This window comes from Balaenoptera physalus (assembly GCF_965194825.1).
Source record: "Balaenoptera physalus genome assembly, chromosome: 7".
NCBI classification, from domain to species: domain Eukaryota; kingdom Metazoa; phylum Chordata; class Mammalia; order Artiodactyla; family Balaenopteridae; genus Balaenoptera; species Balaenoptera physalus.
The window spans coordinates 51,470,991-51,485,967 of NC_138886.1; the positions used below are offsets into that span (position 1 = coordinate 51,470,991).

At 45.1% G+C, this 14,977-nt stretch overlaps 1 protein-coding gene and 1 pseudogene across 3 annotated transcripts in view; both read left to right on the forward strand.

The window, feature by feature from the left end:
- The window catches only part of DOCK8 (dedicator of cytokinesis 8), a 236,688-nt gene extending 221,761 nt beyond the window's left edge, over window positions 1–14,927 (forward strand). For both annotated transcript variants that reach the window (XM_082470796.1, XM_082470797.1), the window contains one exon: window positions 238–14,927. In XM_082470796.1, coding sequence (XP_082326922.1) covers window positions 238–298 — 61 coding nt within the window. In that variant the 3' untranslated portion in view covers window positions 299–14,927. The remainder of the gene's footprint in view (window positions 1–237) is intronic.
- LOC309664951 (large ribosomal subunit protein uL11 pseudogene) lies at window positions 13,887–14,927 on the forward strand (annotated as a pseudogene). Its single transcript has one exon. The product of its transcript is annotated as a large ribosomal subunit protein uL11 pseudogene (transcript).
- Window positions 14,928–14,977: the final 50 nt, after the last annotated feature.

The window sequence follows — 14,977 nt, forward strand, 5'->3', positions numbered from 1 at the left end:
CTCCTGCGCCTTCTCCTTGACCTCTCCGGGGCCCCTCCATGCGGCCTTCTGCCAGCCGTCTTCCCAGGGCCGAATTACTGCCTGTGTTTCTTCCGGCACAGTGCGAAGGCATGGCCACACTTTCCCGTATTTACTTACTTACTCCATGATTGATGTGCTTTTCTAGCGAGTGATTTTCCTCTTTAAAAGGCTAACTGATGTTTCTTACTTCTGTTCTCTCTCCCTCCTTAATTTCAGAGACTCCTTCCACAGATCTAGTTTCAGGAAATGTGAAACCCAGTTGTCACAGGGCAGCTAAGAGAAGCTCTCTTCACCCATGAAGACTGGAGGCCCTGTGACCCTGGAGAAGGACCCGCTGCAACTTAAAACAGGACATTTGCCGCACAGGACGTGCCACATGCTCCTTGACCAGACAGCACTCTGGAAGCTTTGGGATGCAAGTGACCATGGAAATTACACCCAAATGGGGTCTGAGCAGATCCTGGGGCATTTGGGGGATGGAGGTGGTGGAGGATGGTTAATCAGGGGTGCCTGTGTATTTATTAAGCCATGTTTTTTCGCATAATTGTGCAAAACAAAGCATAAACAGCATCTCCTGCTGAGTGGTCAGGAACTGATGACTTCCTCCCGCCTGTATTTGAATTTAACCTGTATTTAGATAAACCCAAATTGCCCAAGGGAAAATGGACAAGTTGTCCAGCAACCTATTCAGAGTGAACTTCTCCCCTCTTTATGGGAAAGGAGGGTGACCTTGCTGGAGTACAAAACATTTCCAATAAAACTGTGAGGGGAGGCCTTACTAGAAATCAGAAGATCATGAAGGCTGGAAATGTGGGGATCGATTAATTATTTGTGAACTTGTTACCCTTTTGGTAACGGTGGACTAATTGTTGTATAGTTATTTTTGCTTTATTGTTCTGTTAGGTGGTTAATTTAACATGCATTTATAGAGGAGCACACGCGAAGCACTGAGTTAGGAGATACATGGTACTCTGAGCGACCTGCCCGAAGTTGCAGATGCTGCAGTTACTTAAATCGAAACAATTCTCCTCTAAAGCTTTGCGTTTTTTCTTATGCTCTCTCTTGCTCACTCTTTTTCTCATCCTCTCTGGGACCAAGTTTATTTTTATAAAAGGATAATATTTCTACTTTCATTTCTGAACATTGTGCTGTCCGTCAGCATGTGTACATCAACTAAAGAATATATTCAGGATTCTTTGGACAGGGTACTTTAGGAATAAGATGAACAAAGTTATTATTTGAGAATTAAATTATATATTTTTTCATATGACTGATTACCTTGACTGGTACTAAAAATGTAATAAGAATTGCAAGCAAAATGTTCCCCTTTGCAACTCGTGTTTTTTATTTCGACCACTCTTTTGTAAAGCATTTCAGAGAAGAAGAAAGATGCATGATCATGGCCTTGGTCAAACAGTGCTATCCAGGGTCACACCTCGTATATAATATTTAATCTTGGTGGTCATGAGAGAGAATTTAATTTGGATATACCAGAACTTTTTGTTTACACCATCAGGTATGCATGAATTTATATTCTGAAAGAGGACCGTTTTGTTTTGTTTTTAAATTACTAAAGCTTACTAGTTGAAGGGGCAAACTTTTTGTTTTTTAGGCATTTGGGGCAGAACTCTTTCTAAGTATATGATATGTTTGTTTTCTTAAATGAGTACGCACGACATATTTTAATTCCATGTGTTGTTTAGTGTCTTCTGTGTGGGAGACACTGGGTGAGACCAAGGTCAAACAACATTGTCAAAGCCTCTTAGTTTAGAGAGGAAGAGCATCTGTATGTGTAGCCATAATACACAGCAGACTAGAACAGGCCCTGTGGAAGGTAACCTTTCCTGAGTGACTCCAGGGTGGCCATTATTATCAACACCTATTATATTTTGCCTTCAAACAATAAGCCTTAGGTGGTAAGTAATGTAGACCTGGCTTTTAACTCTAAAAGCCCTAATAATCTTATGACCTAAAATATTCCGGATTAAATGTCCCTTGCTTTTAGATACGTGTTGTCACTTTTGATTTCAGTCTCTCTTATACCGCAGTGGGTACCACTTGCTTCACAAGTGCAAGGGCTGTGTTCACTGTTGCATTCCTATCCCCTAGCCCAGAACTCAACACACGGAAGACATTTAATAAGCATAAGCTGAGTAATTAAATGAATGAATGAGTGTGAGTAGGCCTGCTTCTAGACCAGCACTGTGCAGTAGAAATATAATACAAGCCACATATGTCATTTTAAATTTTCTAGTGGGCACATTAAAAAGAAAAATCAGGAAAAGAAACAGGTGACAGTAATTTTAATAATACATTTCATTTAACCCAATATATACAAAATATTATCAATTCAACATGTAATTAATATGAAAAATTATTAATGAGGTATTTTACATTCTTTTTTTCATACTGTGTCTTCAAAATCTGTATGTATGTGTTTTATATTTAGAGATTTTACACTTTACACTTAATCTCAATTAAGTCCAGCCACATTTCAGGTGTTCAACAGCCACATGTGGCTAGTGGCTACTGTATTGGATGGTACAACTCTAGAAGCTTCCAACTTTTATAACGTGATGCCTCTGATCTATGGGCTCAGACTATAGATAACCAATGTAGGAAGAATACTGTCTAGGGTAAGAAAGACAGAATTCTGACTGAGAGCCCACGGGCTTACCTAGAAGTGAAGCTGGTGGAGTTGGCAAGTGTGGACTGGTCAACACTGGTGTAGCTCATACTCTTTCTAGGCTAACCCTGGCTCTTTTCTCAATTCCAGATAGTTTAGTTGTTCTTTACGTAACAGTTATAAATGAAGTGGAGACACTGCTGCACTTACATAAGTAACGGCATAAACAAAGAACTTGGGCATTGGTCCTCTGATTATGTATCCTAAATACGGGGTTAAGAAAGAAGCATTTCAAACATTGCTAAGAGTAAAGCACATGAGGCCTTTTGAATCCTGAAGATTGGAGAAACCTCTATGCCATGGTAGGCCTCTTGATTTTACTTTGGAAAACTCTTCAATGAAAGTTTATGGGAGAAATCTTCTGATTAGCTTCTTGCCTCTTTTCCTTTAGCAAGGTCAAGGGTGCAACTGTCACCAGCTCTTAAGAATCTCATGAAAGTGAAACATGAATATACTGCATAGACCTGTTTGGGTTTGTCATGCCACACGTTGTCTTAAACTCCGTAATTCTATTCAGTAAGAAGTCCTTTCCATGACAATAGATTAGTTGTAAAACAAAAAACTTTTAGAGCTGTCACTGGTAATTGTGGTTTGCAAGTATGTTTTCAAACACAGGGAGCTTTTGTTTTGCTTTGAATGTATTTTTAAATGCTTGTTATCTCAAATGTTGTAAAGCTGCTATTGACTAAGTATCATTTAAAAAACAAAAAACAAAAAACTAAAACTAAAGGTTCTATTATATTCCAGAATGCTGGGTATGTCCACAGTGTTTCCCAACCTTTTTCACATTCTGGGTATAAATGTTATCTATTGAGGCATAACAAATAGCCCCCAAACTCATTAGCTTAACACAACAATAAACAATATCTCACCCAGTTCCTGTGGATTAGGATTAGTTTAGTTGGGCAGTCTGACTTAAGGTCTTGCATGAGGTTGCAATCAAGATATTGGCCAAAGCTGCCATCATCTGAAGGCTTGACTGAAGCTCGAGGATTCTATTCCAAGGTGGCTCGTTCATAACATTGGAGAGTTGGTGCTGGTCATTGATGGGAGGCCTCAGTTCTTCTGCTTGTGGACCTCAGCCCCTACTGCATGAGTGCTCGCTGACTTCCCCTTTGATGAGCAGTTCAAGAGAAGCAAGGCAAAAGTGGCAGTGTCTTTTTATGACCTAGCCTCAGAAGTCATACTCTCTCTTGTCTGCCATATTCTATTTTTCAGAAGCAAGTCACTAAGTTCAGTCCACATTCAAGGAGAGGAGAAGTAGGCTCTACCTTCGGAATGGAGGAGTGTTAAAGAATTTTTGAACACATTTTAAAATCACCATAATGGGGCACATTAAAATTTTGCATTTGTTGTCTCACTGGGATAAATGGACAAAGCTACTTGCTTCTAGAGATGACCAGCCCTGGCACTCTGGCTGCCCTGAGTCCCTCCCAAAGACTAGGGCCATCAAGCTCAAGTAATATCTATAAGCAAGCTCACAGGTGCACCATGGCACACCATTTGGGAAGCCTTAGCCTAAGGGTAGTTCTTCGTTGGCAATCTTTTGTAAGGAACAGAAAACCAAACTCAAATTAGTGTTTTCAAAGAGGGTAGTGGAGTTAATTGGTTCACTTCACAGATTAACCCAGAGGTAGAATTGGTTCAGACCCAGCTGCATTCAGGGCCTACCCACCATGTCCTGGGCCCATTTTTCTTCTCTGCTTTCTCTTGTTTGGCTCCATCCCCAGGCTTTCAACAGTGGTCCCTGGAAATTCCAGGCTCATCCGTCATGACAGAGGCAATCCTGAGCCTCACAACTTCATACCACCAAGCTCCACAAAGAAAAGAGATTCTATGTTCCAGAATTCCCAGGCAGATTCTCTGGGTTCACTCTGATTGCAATGGCTCAGGCTAAACAAGGTTCTCCCCTCTAAGGAGAAGCAGGATGAATATCAACTCAAACCACAGGGCTAGCGAGAAAGGGGCCGGTGGTTCCCCCAGGGAACCAGGAAGAAAGGGAAAAAGAAGCCTAACAAACCATGGGGGCTCCCTGCAGAACATTGCTTTAAAGTAAATGCATTCAGAAGAAGGAACTTCTATGGAGATCAGGATTACAGTTTATTTCATATCATGTTCACAACCATTGACCTGGAAGCATCTTCCCTAGAAGGGGAGATGAAAGGGCTATACGGTACATGAAGGAGGACTTAGGGCTTATCCTATCCTGAAAGAGTGGGGACTGGGACAGATGGGAGTGGGAGGTTTTGCTGTACCAGTAATACATCCTCTGGAGTGTCTTGCCAAAAATGACACAAATGACCAGGAATCAGAACTCAGCTGGGAAGGGCACTGGGAGAAAAGTGAGAGCAACAGGGAAATAGAATAAGTTATGGTAGGTTTGAGTGGAAAAAGTCAAGCATCGGGCTTCCCTGGTGGCACAGTGGTGACAAATCCGCTTGCCAAGGCAGGGGACACGGGTTCGAGCACTGGTCTGGGAAGATCCCACATGCCGTGGAGCAACTAAGCCCGCGCACCACAACTACTGAGCCTGCGCTCTAGAGCCCGCGAGCCATGACTGCTGAGCCCGCGAGCCACGACTGCTGAGCCCACGTGCCACAACTACTGAAGCCCGCTCACCTGGAGCCCATGATCCACAACAAGAGAAGCCACCACAATGAGAAGCCCGCGCACCGCAACCCAGAGTAGCCCCTGCTCGCTGCAACTAAAGCCTGCATGCAGCAATGAAGACCCAACGCAGCCAAAAATATAAATAAATAAATTTATAAAATAAAAAAAAAGGTCAAGCATCAAAATCGTGTCTCTCATCATGGTATCCTCAGGGCCTGGACCATAGTGGGCACTCAATGAATGTTTGTAAATCACCGAAGTACTGAATGAAGGTGGCCATCAGTGATGACTTCTGTCAGACTGTTCCTCTTCTGTATCTCTCGGCTAAAAGCACCTAACAGAGGACAGACAATTAAGGTCAACTAGCCCCGGAGGAATGGCCTTCTATTCCCTCTTGACTTTACCTATTATGAATGCATGGGCAAGAATTAAGAGGATTTTTCCCCCTTTTCTGCTGTTTTCCCTTGAATCACCCTAGACCTTATCCTTAATAAGAATCACAGAGCCTGATTAAAAAGCCAGAGCTCTGATGGTCACTGCGTTTTCTGCCATGGGATTACTGAAGGAAACGTAGCATAGCCTTGGCTGAAAACTGTTGGGAGAGCTGTCCATGTTCCTGATCCTTAAGGCCTTGATGCTGCAGCACGTCTTGGGGGAGCAGTGCTCTCTCTGGAATGATGCTACTGAGCCCAACCCAGTTCCTGGTCTGATGATGATCTTTGTGGCATTAGCTTGGCAGCTAAATGGCTTTCACCTTTACCATTTTCCCCACACGTTTGGAAGATGGCAAATCACTGGTATCCAGGATAAGGGAGTGATTAGCAAGGTGGTAGAGCTCTAAAGGATACAGCTGAGAAATCAGCTCTCTTGTCCCTTATCATTTCCTTTATGCAACAAGAGAACATGACATGGATGAACAAATTGTTCTGTTATCCAACAGGATTATCAGGGTAATTAGTAAGATTGAAAAAAAAAAAAAAAAAACCCAAAGACTATGTGACTGCCAAAAGTTTCTAGACCAAGGATCAGAAGTCCTGGTTTCTTATTCTTCTATTGTACTTTCTAGTCCTGCAACTGTGCCCAAGTCACTCTACCTCTCTGAGCGTCAGGGTTTTTCACTGCAGAATAGGGGTGAGTTGCTCCATCTTCTCCCAGCCTGCTGAGGAAATCCAATGAGACAATTACTGCATGGAGCATGTTTTGGAAACTCCAAAGTGCTGCCCCAAATGTAAGGAAACACTATTTACAATTGACACCTCCAGAAAGTTTAGCCAGAACCCCACACGTTGTATTCACTGCTGGCAACATTTATCAAAAGCAGGCCAAAAGGTGCAGGCAGGACAGAGTCCTGATTTATCAGAAAATAAATGCCTGGTCTATTCAACTTGCAGTGTCAGTTTCCATGGTCTGGCCAAGGCCAAAAGCAAGGGCCTTCAGGGTAGAAGAAGAAAGGGAATCGGTGGAACGGAGAGGGCACACAGGGGCGCCTGGAAAGCCAATCTGACCTGGCTTCCCTTCTCCGCTAGTGCAGCGTGTCTCCAGTGCATTCCTCTAGAAGGTAAATACACGGATTCCAACAGCCCACCTGTGTCCCCCGCCTGTAAATGCTCCCGGAGGGTATCAAAGCACACCGACTTCCACTGGAAACAAAGCTACTGAGCAGCAAGTTTCCCTTACAGTAAGAAAGAAGAAAAAGAGGACTAGGCAGCCAGGACGGATGTGGAATAGCTAAGCTGACGTTGCTCGTTGAGAAGCCCAGGGTCTGTCTGCCTGCTCCATCCACTCCATCGGCTCCAGCTTTGCAGCCCAGGCGCGAATGTCTCCAGATGCATATCAAGCAAAAAGTTAAAAAGGATTGCGTGGAGCCCAGAAATTGATTAGGAAACTCAATGGTCCTAACCCACCGAGAATTGAGCACAGGACGCCCCAGCAAACGTTCCAATTTAAAAGCGGCTTAGAGAAATCAAGCAACCCGCCACGCCCACGCCCCCCCCCGGGGTGGGGGGAGGGGGGATAATGCGTGGTTAATGCGCATGCGCGCGCATCGAGTGTTTCGTGGGGTTTTTTTGGCGTCAGCAGCGGAAAGGTGCTTCAGTCTGGCGGTGAGTAGCCGGAAGTTGGGAAAGGGAGTTGCTGCACAGCGTCAAGGAGGGATTCGGGGAGGCTCGGGGACCATTCGTCTCAGAAATTGTGAAGCTGCCTGATAATGGAGTCGAAGTGGGAATCAAGTAAAGTGATATCATGGGAAGTAGGTACAGTGCTAAAATCTACTTCCTGGGTTCCCTCCAACTGGAGGAACCCAGAAGGTGCAGCTAAACGTGTATCTGGAGTGAAAGAGTGAGAGGAAGTGGGGAGGGGGGGCCGGGGGGATGTCTAGTAAAGTCTCCTGAGAGGAACCGCCACCTGTGCCCAGGCTTGGTTTTCACCGGCCTGAACCCTGAATCTCACGGCAAGCCCACACAGTGGCGAGGGCAAGCCGGGCAGGCTTTCCTGCAGACGAGGAAACAAGACCCAGTCCCTGCCCGGCGAGAACACCTCCACTCCAGTGGGGGCATCTGTGGGCACACAGCTATGGCTGCAGTTCGAAAGGGTCCCCGCCCTCCTTTACACCTGAGCTCCCACTTGGAACCTAGCCGCAAGCTAATCCCCGCCTCACACTTGCTTCTTGAAACTTTCCTCCCTTTCCCACCCATCGCTCATCGGCCCCTCACTCTTTGGTTTTATCTGAGTGTAAGACTGTCCGCTCCACTTGATTGGAAGTTCCTTGAGGCCAGGAGCTATCCTTCTTTTTATCAGTGGAGAGATTGACGATCAGGAAGTTCTTATCCAAGTAGACACTAGCCGTCCTGGGCAGTTAAGACAGACCTGTTCATAGTTCTTGTGGTGATTCTTATCATGTAGACTAGACACCAGAAAATTTTAATTCTCCAACTAAATAATGCCAAGTTTACTGTTAACAAGCAGCTAGTCAAGTTAATAGAGAAAAATATCATTTCTTCAAATAAAACTAGATTGTGTCGTCACTGGGAAATACGAAAGTTCACTTGGTTGCAGTTGCTTGTGTTTTAGGTAATGAATGAAAAAACTCTCCCACAGCTGTCACTGGTGGGAAACTGCACTGGGATCTGATCCCCCACCAATGTCTCCTTCACTCAGTAGACAGAACCTTGTCTTTCAGAACCAACGAAACTGGGCATAGGAGAACCCCAGCACCAGCGGAGGCTGTAAATGTTGGAATTTACAAGAAAGCACCAAGAGAGGAACAAGGAAGGGCAGTATGTATGGGGGGAAGTAGGTGGGGTTTCCTGAGAAAGGGATGAGTACACTGGATGAGAGTGTGAAGGAAGGAACTGTAAGGGGGTGAAATGGGAGAGGTGGGGTGGGGAGTACACTGAGGAGAGCATTCAAGAGATAGGGCTCTCAGTGTAGCAATCCCTCCTTCTGAGAGCCTAAGTCGGCCATCTTCCCTGGAGTGGGACAGAGTCGACTCAGATGAAGTCACAATTTCTGGTTCTTCATCACTCAGCCGTTCTGTGAGGCTAATCAACGTTTTAGTAAGAGAATGCATTCTCCTAAACCTCCATTGTAGGTGGGTGTTGCCATTTGAGGTCAGGTGAGCCATCCAGCAAGGACCAGAACTGACTCCCTGGGCCCAAGGAACAATAAAAAGAAATCTGATCCCCACACCCACCTCTCCCTTTGCTTCAATAAGAGGTAGCAAGAAATGCCTTTATGTGACTGAGAAGAAGGGGCTCTGGTCCTCTAGGGCCAAATTATATCCCCATAGGCCCAGACATGGTCTTGTTCATAATTATAGGCCCTTCGTAAATAGCTGATAAATAAAGACAAGCATTCCATAAGGTTATATGGCCCACCTTATCCACAGCCCCTTGTTGAGAGCCCACCCAGCCTACAGCCCCTGGAAGGGGCAGTTGTCTCTTCTGAGTGACCAGGTTCCTGCTGCTCCCCCCAGACCATAGCTGACTCACCAAGGAAACCAATGTGATCCCTGAGAGGCAAGGCATAGCCTCAGGCTCTGAGTTTCTAACTCTCATTTCCACTTTCCTAAAGTGTGGCTATCCTTCTTTCTAGGAGATTTCTGACTCTCTACTGTCAATCTCTCTTTTTATGAGGAAGCTTAGGTGGGTTTCTGCTTCTTAGCACCAAACGAGCTCTGTCAGGACCTGACTGCTCATGGGAATGCTGGAAGAAGGAAACGGCGGTGAGGTGGATGGCCGCAGAGACTTTCCTCCTCCTCCTCCCCTTGAGTCAGCATGGCCTTGTGAGTTGCTTTGGCCCGTGGAATGCAGTGAAGTGATACTGTGTGAGTCCTGGCCTAGGTCTTAAGAAGCTTTCCAGCTTCTTCTTTCACCCTCCTGGAGCTGGGAGCCTTTGGGGAAAGAGATGTGGCTACAAGTACTGGCTACATAATTTGCAGGACCCAGTGTAAAAATGAAAATGCAGCGTCTCTTATTTAAAAAGTATTAAGAATTTCAAGGCAGTGGCAGTGGTAACAGAGCATTAAACCAAGCAGGCGCCCTTCTGGGTATGGGGCCCTGTGTGACTACACATGTTGCACCCTATGAAGCTGGCCCTGCTGACCACTGTGATGGAGTGACCTCACGGAAAGAGAGGACCCTGGCCAGGTCCTAGCTGTTCTAGCCATCCTAGCAAAGGTGCCTGATATGGGAGTGAAGCCATATTGGATATCTGAGACCAACTGAGCCTCCTGAGGGGATGCAGGAGTGCATTAGTGACTCCAGGCGAGCCCAACCCTGATGGCTGAACCATAGCAAATACCTGGCTGTTATTCAGGTAAGTTAGCTAAAGCTCTCATGGCACATGGGCATGCATAGTCCTTAGGGCCACTTCCGCAGGATGGTTTGTTATACAGTAATACATACTGAAACAGGAAGAAAGAGAATTCACAGTGACTGAACACCTGCTGTGCTCCAGGTCCTGTGCTGGTGTGTTTTGTGTGCTGGCTCACCTGGTCCATAAAGTAACCTGGGCTGTGATTCCTGTTGACAGGAGAGGCTACTGCAGTTCCATGGGCAAGGGATTGGCCCCCCTGCCTCACAGTCAGTAAATGACAGAGGCAGAACTTGAACCTGAGTCTGAGTGGTTCCAAGATCTGTATAATATCCCTACAGTGAAACAAAGAAAGATCCAGGGAAAGTGTACGGACCTCAGAGACTTTTGGCTAGGGATCTGATGCAGACTTCCCCAAGTTTCCTCACAAATCCCACAGTTGAAACGTTAGGGAAATGATCACATGGGAAAGACCCCTAATGAGACACTGTCACATCACAGTTCTCTCTTTTACTGTAATTCTTATGGTCCTTGGTGAGCTTAGAAGTACCCTAAAAGGAGGCTTACTCTGGTGTTCTGATAGGGATGATACGAAGAAAATTTGATGTGGTTAGCTAGGGTAGTCACCACTTATTTATATGTATATTATCCCCCAACAAACCTCAGGCATCTGTGGTCATCTGAGAATGATCTGGGAATGTGTCCGGACAATGGACTTACATCTGAAGGAACAAGAGTTAATTTCAACATTCAGTTAAGCCAGAGTTAATTAAGAAGCTGAAACAGTTGTCCCTATACGATGGCATCTAACAAAAAAAAGACTTTTTATATTATTCACTGTTTTGAATTTTCTTTGCTGAGCCTTCTTGAGTGTCATCAAGGGGTGAGTGAGTGTGTAGGTAGGTGCCTGACTGTCTGTCTGCCTCTGGGTGGTGAACTCATCATGCTAGGTCAGCCATGAGATCAAGATTAAGTGCTAAGTCAGCCTTAAGTGACATAGCGACATTCCCTAGCACAGAGGAGAGCACTGTGGGCTGGTGTTTATGAGTACAGCTCTACAATCAAAGACACTGAGGTTCAGTTCCTAGTCCTGCCTCTTACTCATTAGTGATTGCAGTGGACTGAATGTTTGTGTCCCCCCCAAAATTCATATGTTGAAACCCTAACCCCTAATGTAATAATATTCGGAGGTGGGGCATTTGGGAGCTGATTAGATCATGAGGGTGAAGCTGTCACGAATGGGATTAGTATCCTTATAAAAGGGGCCCCAGAGAGCTCTCTCACTGTCTTTCAGTAGTGTGAGGATACAGTGAGGATAGGCAATCTGCAACCGGAAGAGAGTCCTCATCAAACAGAGTCTGTCCTGAACCTTGAGAGCAGACTTCTAGCCTCCAAATTGTGAGAAATCAACCTCTGTTGTTTATAAGCTACCCAGTCTATGGTACTTTGGTATAGTAGCCTGAATGGTCTAAGATAGAGATGTGGGGCAAATTGATGAACTTTGTAAGCCTTAGTTCTCACCTGTCTAGGGAATGAGATGTGTGAGGACTAAATGAGATAAGATAACCCATGTGACACATTCAACAAGGTGCCAGGCCTAGAACGAGGGCTTCATACATTTCACCTGTTGTTTTATTTGCTGAGCAAAAGAAGGTAAATGGTCATTCCTTGACTCCTCCTCCCTTTTCCCCCATGTCCTTTCTCTAAAGTGTATGTGTGTAATTTTTATGTCTTGCCCACACTCTCCATCATCTGCATTTTGTTGTCCCCTCTTGCTACCCTTCCCCCCTTTCTCTCTCTCTATCGCCACATTCCTTCAGCTTCCTCCCCTGAATTGGGGCTGAGCACAGGAGAGATCAGAGGAGGACAAAAGGTAGAGAGACATTGGTGTTCAGGTGACAATGCAGCACTCTGGGGCTGTCTAGACTTTCCCACCTCTGAGGATGTCACTTCCCCGGGATTCCTAATATTAGGAGAAACCTCAGCAACCATTTGATGATTTCCAAACCCCTCATTTTATTTATTTTTTTATTTTTCTTTTTTATTTATTTTTTTCTTTTCTATTTTATTTTGTTATTTTCGGCTGTGTTGGATCTGTTGTGGCACGCTGGATCTTTGTTGCAACATGCAGGATCTTCGTTGTGGTGTGTGGGCTTCTCTCTAGTTGTGGCGTGCAGGTTTTCTCTCTCTAGTTGTGGCTCACAGGCTCCCGAGTGCGTGGGCTCTGTAGTTGTGGTGCATGGGCTCCAGAGCATGTGGGCTCTGTAGTTTGTGGCATGCGGGCTCTCTAGTTGAGGTGTGTAGGCTCAGTAGTTGGCGCTCACGGGTTTAGTTTCCCCGTGGCATGTGGGCTCTTAGTTCCCCGACCAGGGATCAAACCTACATCCCCTGCATTGGAAGGCGAATTCTTTACCACTGGACCACCAGGGAAGTCCCCAAACCCCTCATTTTATGGATGAGGAAACTAAACCATAGAGAGGACCTTCCGTGGCCTCCTCACATTGTTGGCCAAGCTTGAGCAAGAGCCCAGGTCTCTCGGATTCCTAGCCAAAAGAAAAGGAGAAGGCCAACTGCATGTTCCCAACTCAACCAGGATCTTCTGCCTTCCCAAAGTACTTCACCTACTTTCTTGCTCAGCTGTGGAAATATCAAATTGTACCAACATTTTGACCACAGTGGACTTTCATCTGTGTATACTAAGATGCTCATTTCCTGGGACAGCAATAGAAATAATATTAATAAATAATAACTGTTGCCTTCCTTTTGAGAGCTTACTATTTTCTAAGCAGTGTGTTAAGGACCAACTTATTTAATGGATTTTTTTCTTTTTTGTCTTTTTAAGTTTTACATTTGCCGTATTGGAATAAATGCTTGACTTTTGAGCCAAAGTAAGCAAAAGCAAAAAAGATAGAAATGTATTTCCTAAAGTTTTTTTCCCGCAAATTAGCTCTGTTACATTGTACAAGCCACCTTTCTAAGCCCCAATTTCTCATCTGTTCAGTGGAGATATGAACAGCTATAGGGTTATTGGCTGACACTAAGCATTCAATAAACAATAATTAGTATTATTCCATTTTGCAATTTGGGCAGGAGTTGTCAGGGAGTTTGGGTGATAGCTAAAAAGGTAAAAGACATCATGGAAAGTCTGAAAAAAATGTAATAAGGATAATATGTTTTAAATATATTATTCTCTTTTATACTCTGTGAATGACTTTTCCCCTGATCAGTTGGTGATATCTCTATGCCTTGGGGAGGTTTGAGATTTTTATAGCAGGAATGCAAAAAGAAAAAAATGTACACATCCAGCTTTTGACTTTCAAATTTCAGCTTCTAGAAAAACAGTCTTTAGAACTAAGTCAGAGGTTGTAGAAAAAGAAAAGGATCTTATAAATTCCTATCACTCCCATTAACATATCAAAGGTCAGAAGATCAGACCTGAGCTCTAAGCCAAGGGTACAGAGGACTGAGGTTTGACATAAGGGGTGTCCTTGCTGCACAGAAAAGATGGGTTGTTTTACCTTTCCAAACTAAGAGAGTGCTATCAGAAGACAAGACAGAGGTTGAAGGAGAAAAAATGACTCATGTGTATCCTGGCTTCTCCATTCAAGGCTGAGATCACAGGTGGCAGATAAACTGAGGGAAAGGAGCCCTGAAAGGACAGGGAAACTGTATCCTCCTCCTCATGAGACTCAGCCAAGGGACTGTCACACAAGTGGCCCCTGCCAACACATACAAAGGAGGAGAATGAAAGTACAGCATGGGCCTTTCAGCATTCAGAGGATGCCAAGGTGCAACTTTCTCCAGTTGTCCCACGTTGGGGTCATCAGACACCAGTCGCCTCCACTGTGCTGCCAAGTTCGACCTCAGCAAGATCAAAGTCATAAACCTGGAGTGCACTGATGGGGACGTCGGTGCCACATCTGCCCTGGACCCCAAAAGTGGCCCCCTGGGTCTGTCTCCAAAAACGGTAGGTAAAGACATTGCCAAGGCAGCCAGTACCTGGAAGGGTCTGAGGATTACAGTGAAACTGACCATTCAGAACAGACAGTCCAGACCAAGGTGGTACCTTCTGCCTCTTCCCTGATCATCAAAGCCCTCAAGGGACCACGAGGGACAGAAAGAAGCAGAAAAACGTTAAGCACAGTGGAAATAGTACTTCAGATGGAATTGTCAACATTGCCAGACAGATGTAGTGCCAATCATTAGCCAAAGAACTCTCTGGAACCATTAAGGAGATCCAGGGGCCTGCTGTGTTGATGGCCACCACACTCATGGCATCACAGATGACCTCAACAGTGGTACAGTGGAATGCCCAGCTAGTTAAGAGCTGTAAAGGGAGCTATTTCAATAAAGGATCATTCGACAGCTAAAACAACACCACTACAGCATGGTTGTCAGGCAGAGGGTCTGCATAAGTGCTCCTGGGCCTCCTCAGCCCCAGAGTGGCAGAAGAGGGACCAAGACATCTCCACACATCCTCCAGAACGTGGGCACAGCTGAGTTGAGAGTTGGCTGCCATAGTAAGGGGGGGGCTGGCTGACTGACCTAAGCCAGTGACCAGATGAGGGATGTGGCTGAGACACAGGGTGGTCTGCAGGGCCACCAAAGCCAAGGTAGGGTCAATGTCAACTGAAGAAAAACACACATCCTAAAAGTTGCAAGTTATGCTTTATTCAGGGACCTTACTGAGGACTATAGCCCAGGAGATAGCCTCTCAGATAGCTCTGAGGAACTACTCTGAAGAGGTAAGGGAGGAGCCAGGAAACATAGGAGTTTTTGCTGAAAAAACAAAAAAACATGTACTTGAACATTAAAAGATTACTGCTAATCACAAAAAAATGACATCTC